This window comes from Strongylocentrotus purpuratus, unplaced genomic scaffold, assembly GCF_000002235.5.
Source record: "Strongylocentrotus purpuratus isolate Spur 01 unplaced genomic scaffold, Spur_5.0 spur5_scaffold_6, whole genome shotgun sequence".
In the NCBI taxonomy this organism is placed as follows: Eukaryota; Metazoa; Echinodermata; class Echinoidea; order Camarodonta; family Strongylocentrotidae; genus Strongylocentrotus; species Strongylocentrotus purpuratus.
In genome coordinates, this window is record NW_022145612.1 from 17,856,057 (window position 1) to 17,863,147 (window position 7,091).

Consider the following 7,091-nt stretch of genomic DNA (forward strand, 5'->3'; position numbering starts at 1 on the left):
AGGAAGTGGCAGGAATTCATTCAATCCACTGACATGACACATAGCAGCAGGAAGGCATGGAAAACAATCCGGATACTGGGCAATGACTATACAAAGGCCCAACCAAGATCTGAAGTCACTGCTGACCAAGTTGCCCATCAACTCCTATTGAATGGTCGGGGAAACCCTGACCATCACCCCAGAAGAGCCAGACTCCCTAAGGCCCCAGACGCTCTAAGCTCTCAAGATGACCAAGGCTTCACTAGACCGTTCACCATGGACGACCTGCTTGCTGCCATCAAAGCGATGAAAAACAACAAAGCTGCTGGACTTGATGACATCCTCTGCGAGCAGATCAAACAGCTTAGACCAGGCGCCCTCAACTGGCTTCTCAAAATGTTCAACGAATGTTTGGGCACCAACAACATCCCAAAGCTCTGGAGGAAATCCAAAGTTATTGCCCTATTGAAGCCTGGTAAAGACGCAGCCAGTCCAAAGAGCTACAGGCCTATCTCCCTACTGTGCCATACATATAAGCTGTTCGAGCGGCTTATCCTTAACCGCATCGCCCCATTCGTGGATGAACATCTCATTCCAGAACAAGCAGGGTTTAGGCCAGGAAAATCATGCACTGGCCAACTCCTAAACCTCACTCAGTTCATCGAGGACGGGTATGAGAGTAAGCTAATCACCGGAGCTGCTTTCGTTGATCTCTCTGCTGCCTACGACACCGTGAACCACAGAATCCTTACCAGGAAGATCTTTGAGCTGACAAAGGACGTGAGACTGACTGGACTCATCCAGACGTTGCTGTCCAATCGGCGATATTTTGTGGTTCTCAATGGGAATCGCAGCAGATGGCGCAGACAGAAAAATGACCTACCACAAGGAAGTGTGCTCGCACCGTTACTCTTTAACGTGTACACGAATGACCAACCGATCCACCCAAACACCAGGAGCTTCCTCTACGCCGATGATCTCTGCATCGCCACCCAGAACCAGTCTTTTGTGAAGTTGGAGGAGTCCCTCAGTGATGCCCTGGCCGGTCTCATCCCATACTATGCGACCAACCACCTGAGAGCTAACCCTGATAAAACTCAGATAAGCGCATTCCACCTCAAGAACAGGGATGCCAACCATCAACTAAGGATCAGCTGGTATGGGAAAAGGCTGAAGCACACTCCCAACCCAGTCTACTTAGGCGTCACACTCGATCGCTCCCTTACCTACAAGAACCACATTGCCAACACAAAGGCAAAAGTTGGAGCCCGCAACAGCATCCTCAAGAAGCTAGCCAACACCAACTGGGGGACTGATGCCAGAACAATCCGGACGACAGCCCTCGCGCTTTGCTTCTCTGCTGCGGAGTATGCATCACCAGTATGGAGTAGGTCGGCCCATGCACCCAAGATTGACCCAGCTCTAAATTCATCTTGCAGAGCGATCACTGGATGCCTAAGACCAACTAAAGTAGAAGACATCTACCTGCTCTGCGGTATTGCCCCTCCACACGTCAGAAGGTTGGTCTTGTCCCAGAAAGAAAAGGACAAACAAGAAAACAATCCACTCCACCCACTCTTCGAACAACAGCCAGTGGGCAAGCGGCTTAAATCCAGACACAGCTTTCTGCACTCGGTAGAGCCTCTTAATACTAGCCCTCACAACCAAAGGATGACTTTGTGGTCTAACCACCTTCAGACCACTCCACATAAACTCTCCCTCAGCCCTAAGGAATCCCTCGCAACCGGCTCCAGTGAGACTTGGCCTACCTGGCTTAGCCTCAACCGCCTAAGAACTGGCTACGGTCGATGCAGAGTCCTAATGCAGAGGTGGGGTCTAGGAGACGAACAAACGGCATGTGAATGCGGCCAGGAACAGACAATGGAACACCTGCTAGTCTGCCCACTCCTGCCAGAGCCATGCACCCAAGATGACCTGGAAGCCGTTAATTGCCGTGCTAAAGCCTGTGTGGACCACTGGACGGGACTTGTGTAGTGACTCGATAAGAAGAAGAAGAAGTAGTAGTAGTAGTAGTAGTAGTAGTAGTAGTATAGTAGTAGTAGTAGTAGTTTAGTAGTAGTAGTAGTAGTGGTGGTGGTGGTGGTGGTGGTGGTACTACTGCTATGACTGCTACTACTACTGCTACTACTACTAGTATTGTACTACTGCTGCTATTACCACTAATACCGGGTAATACTAATCTAGTAGTAGTACTAATACTGCTGCTTCTACCACTACTACTATACTACTACTTTCACTACTAATACTACTACTACTACTACTACTACTACTACTACTACTACTACAACTACTGCTTCTACTCCTGCGGCTGCAACTCACTTTCTTAATTTTAGTAGGGAGCCCGTTTGAATGTAATAGGCCATATTGCACGAATTTCAAATGAAGCTATCCTCGAAATTCTTGTTTACATTAATATAAAAGGTTAATGTTTTTAAAGGCATATGTATGATCCGAATTCTACAAAGTTTGGTTTGTGTAGATGGTTCCTACTTACTATTTCCTACAAACTGAACTAGTTGTAAAATTGATCTGACACCTGCTCCAGAGACAATCGCTATGGGCTTTCTTTCGTCAAACGTATATGGTTGGGTTTGCAAATGGGCAGTAGGTTAGCTATATTTTAGGGTTAGAGTTAGGTATAATGTTTGTAACATGGTCCAGGATTGAGGTAGGTTATGGATAGCGGCGAAATTGTGTTGAATAACTTGAATTAATTAAGCAAAATTATAGCGTCTTGTACTCATTAAGTCTCCATGTGCTTTACATAGTAATGTAGAATATCGATATTTTTTCATACAAATAATTTCAATTGCAAATATAAATCTGAATTGTTCATTGAAATTCATCAAACTACGGATAAGTGGGAAAATACACCAGTAGAATAAGCAGATAATCGATAACATAATTAATTTGCCTTTATCTTTAGGTCTGTACAAATGAAAAAATTAATCAAAATATATTATGATAACATGAAATTGATACATACCATAGCTACAGAACAGAGCATAGGATTTAAGGAAACCATTTGCTACTAATTTCTTTCGTTGTTCCATGTTTTTGATAGAATGCTCTAGCGGAGGCTGAAAGTCTTTTTCAGAAGCTGGGATCAAAGAGAGAGGTAAGTGGACATAGTGGTCATTGGTATCAAACTGTTTTGGTGTTTACCCATATCCTTTTGTTGACGTCAAATATCTTGATGACGACTGGAATGAAAGAAACTGAATAATTCAATAAAAACACAATTATCGTATTTGAGATGGTTCAATTCACCATTGCTAAAAAAATTAAATGATGATATTCAGGTGGCATTTTGAGAACTAATGGAGGTCTGTCTTAGCAAGTGATTCATATGCATTTAACAAAGAGAGAGAAAAAAAAAGAGAGAGAGAGAGAGAGAGAGAGAGAGAGAGAGTTATTTAGATAGAAAGCGAGTAAAAAGATTCAAGAAGTAAAGAAGTATAGTAAAGCAAATTCAAAATTTAGATTGTTAAACGAGTCACTTTGAAATGTGTTTGTGGATTTGAACGTCTTTCCCACTATATAAGCTATATTTTTGTATGATTTTTGTGATATTTGAATCATGGAACTTATCACTTGCTATCAAGACAAACTATAGTATGAATATTTTATATATTATATTCTCGACTAGACAGGTAGATTCAATTCTCTATTAAATTATATGAAAACTAGTCAGGCCGTAAATACTTTCAAGACTTTACATAAATTCATGTTCTGATATCAATGTCATTGTCATATTTGCACCAATTGCACAAGGCTATATAAATGGCCTTAGGTGTCTTTTAAAAAAATATAATTGTCTTTCGCAATCATGTTCTTATTTCATCTTTTAATTTCTATAATAGTTTTCAGCTGCTGCTCTTCGTGACACGGTCGGTGAGGGCGTTGGTGATGCTGATCTTATTTGGTTCATGAGACCTCACGAAGCTGCTTATCACATTCAGTTTCCTGACGCCGACTACGCAGCTACACGCACACCGACAGCAGCTGATCACGTGGACGGTGAGATGAGCCAATCAAGGCCCACAACGGCACCGGACGGCAGGCGGCTGATGGGCAAGGCGCCATTTGTACCCAAGAAATACGCAAGAGGGATTCGGCATAGATTGAGAAGTGCCAAGGTACACGACAATGAAAATCCAGGGTTGGCTCAGCAGTCATGTATTATACTGTGAAACAGAATGACCTTTCACTACTGCCAAGGAATGTCCAACTGAGAGAAAGTCACGCGAAAAATTAACTTGTCACGTGATAAATATCAAGTTTGACTTGAACATCTCGACGAAACATGCTGTTATGGTTTTTCCATTATTAGGTTTATCTAATCGCCGCTAACAAACGTTCTTGGCCCGATTTATGCTTGCCAACTTAAATATTTTTCCTCGATTTTAAAGAAAAAGAAATGATACTTTGATTATTGCCAGGATGTGCTTACACCAAAACACATGAATTTCAAAGTTGATAACCAATTTGAAGTGTAGATTTTGGGAACAAAAAAGAAAGTAAGTTTTTCTTTTATTATAGATACATAATCTTTTGATCCTGATCTATTGATCTGTCTACACGTCATTCAACATTCTAATTTTTATCACATTTTGTAGCTCTTTAATCAATTAGTAAAAAGTAAAAATATTTTTGTCTTCACGGTTTGTCATTCGTTGTATTGAAATCTAGATTATGGTTAGGGGCAGCAACCCCATCTCCGCAGGCGCGGATCCAGGGGGGGGGCCGAGCGGGCCTTGGCCCCCCCCCCCCGCAAAAAAAAAAAAAAAAAAAGAGAAGAAAGGAAAAGAAGGGAAAGAGAAAGAAAAGAGAAAGGGAAAGAAAGAAGAGGAAGAAGAAAAGAAAAGAGGGAAGAAGGAGATCGGGGGAGGCGAAAGGGCCTTGCCTCCCAGGCTGTTGACCCCCCCCCCCCCCCCCCAATCAAAAAAATAAGAGAGAAGGAAGGAAAGGGAAAGAAAAAAGGAAAAGAGGAAAAGGGGGGGGGGGGCTTGGGGGAAATCAAATTCAAACGTGGTTTATTTCTAATTCCACAACGGTGGATTACAAATAATGCAGAAATGACATAATTTCCGAGATTTTTCCTCACTTTTTGAAAGAATGAATTCAGACAAGGATTAAGAATCGAGAACGGTACAACGAATCGCCTTCTTTCTCTCATAATCTTATGAAACGTCAAAGCTTCCGCGCTTCGCGCGGGAGGGGGGAACCTGAAATCAGACGAGGATTCAGAGGCGAGCACGGTAATACGAATCTTTAATGATTTAATGGAACGTAAAAGCTTCCGAGCTTTGCGCGGGATGGAGGGGGAACTAAATTCCGATGAGGATTATTTTCGAGAACGGTACAACGAATCGTCTTCTTTCTCTAATGATTTAAGGAAATTTAAAAGCTTCCGCGCTTCGCACGGGAGGGGGAGAACCTAAATTCAGACGAGGATTAAGAGTCGAGAACTCGGCAACGAATCATCTTCTTTCTCTAATAATTTAACAAATCTTAAAATTTTCCGCGCTTTGCGCGGGAGGGGAAAAACTAAATTCAGACGAGAATTATTTTCGAGAACGGTACAACGAATCGTGTTTTTTCTCTAATAATTTAATGAAACGTCAAAGCTTCCGCGTTTCGCGGAGGAGGGAGGGGGAAAATCGCCCCTCCCTGCACCGACCCCCCCCCCCGCATTACGTCACTGTTTGTCACCATTACGTACCAATATTTGGCTCGCAAAATTTCAAATTTGGGCCCCCCCCCCTAAGAAATCCTGGATCCGCGCCTGCTGCGTCGGAGGCCCAGCCTTATGTACCTCTTCATTGAAAATCTGGATTGTTTTCTTCTGCTTTTTAATCTCTAAGTCTTTTTTCTTTTTTTTTTGTCGAAATTATGACGCGAAACTCTTTATAAAAAAAAATGTGCAGTATTTCTGTCCATGTATTTTGCGTTTCAATGGTTTGACTGTGTTGTGTCTTATTACTATTTATATTTTTGTAACTTTTTGTGTTATATTTGTACATATTCTTTCACAACTGTTTCGAAAGCTTTGTTTTATTTTTTCGAGAAAATTGATTATTTAAGAATGTATACAAGTCATGTATGTCAAACAGTCTTACATCTAATTCAGTTTTTATGCATAAGGAAATACTGCACGTATTAAGCACAGTCTGTCATTCTTAAATTTCATATATTTAACTCTCTTTATAAAAACATTAAACAGATACATAATATTGACGAAGTACATGTAAAGTTCAGGATTTTGAACTTTCAAATGTACTGTTTATTCATATCAATACTTCATTTCACTTTAAAAACCCTTATAATTAGGTTTGGACTGCTTCATCGCAAACAATTAAAGGCTATATAAGATTGCTGGACCCCCGGCCAAAAAAATTGAGTGTAAGTTCATTGTCGAGGAAGATAAAAAGCTTGGGTACATAATGTATTTCATAATCGTATATAGTATTGTTCACAGTGAAATACCTCCCCTTTTCAATGATTTTTGTAAAGCGCATTCATTATTTTGTTAAAAAAGGTGAATATAAGAATGGCAAAACGCATGTTAATACGGATCGGTATGTATATATGTATATATGTATCTCTATAAATATTTTACGGTTGGTATTTGATGTGAGTCCCCATGTTCAAGCCTCGTTCAGATATGCTGCCGTAAAACGCAGCGTTTTTTTTTGTTGTGATGACGTTTGCATGCCACACTATTTTTTATCTTATAACACAGAGGTAAGTGAAAACACGTAATAGCACCTTAGTTGCGCGCAGTTTCAATTCATTTTCACGTTTTAAAAAAAGCTCCGTGGTTTACCGCGGCGTATCTGGTATGAGCCTTTACAGTAATTTAAAAGTGAAGATTAAATTGTAATATTCTTAAGGGAAAACTTATGTTTATAGAGTATAACTATTTCATTTCATTTTATTTTGGGGCCCGAATTTAGTGCTTAAAAATAATAATTTGGCTATTAATGTTTATATGAGAATATGACAGGTGGTAAAAAAAAATATTAGCAAGATATTAGTGATAACACTGCTAAAATATATACAAACACATGGGCATAAGGTAAAATAAA

General features: G+C 40.6%; 1 protein-coding gene across 3 annotated transcripts in view; it reads left to right on the forward strand.

Moving 5' to 3' along the window:
- LOC100889512 (probable cysteine desulfurase) overlaps window positions 1-4,716 on the forward strand; it is a 32,067-nt gene extending 27,351 nt beyond the window's left edge. For all 3 annotated transcript variants that reach the window (XM_011680196.2, XM_031000543.1, XM_011680197.2), the window contains exons 18-19: window positions 3,065-3,118; window positions 3,864-4,716. In XM_011680196.2, coding sequence (XP_011678498.2) covers window positions 3,065-3,118; window positions 3,864-4,193 — 384 coding nt within the window. In that variant the 3' untranslated portion in view covers window positions 4,194-4,716. The remainder of the gene's footprint in view (window positions 1-3,064; window positions 3,119-3,863) is intronic.
- Window positions 4,717-7,091: the final 2,375 nt, after the last annotated feature.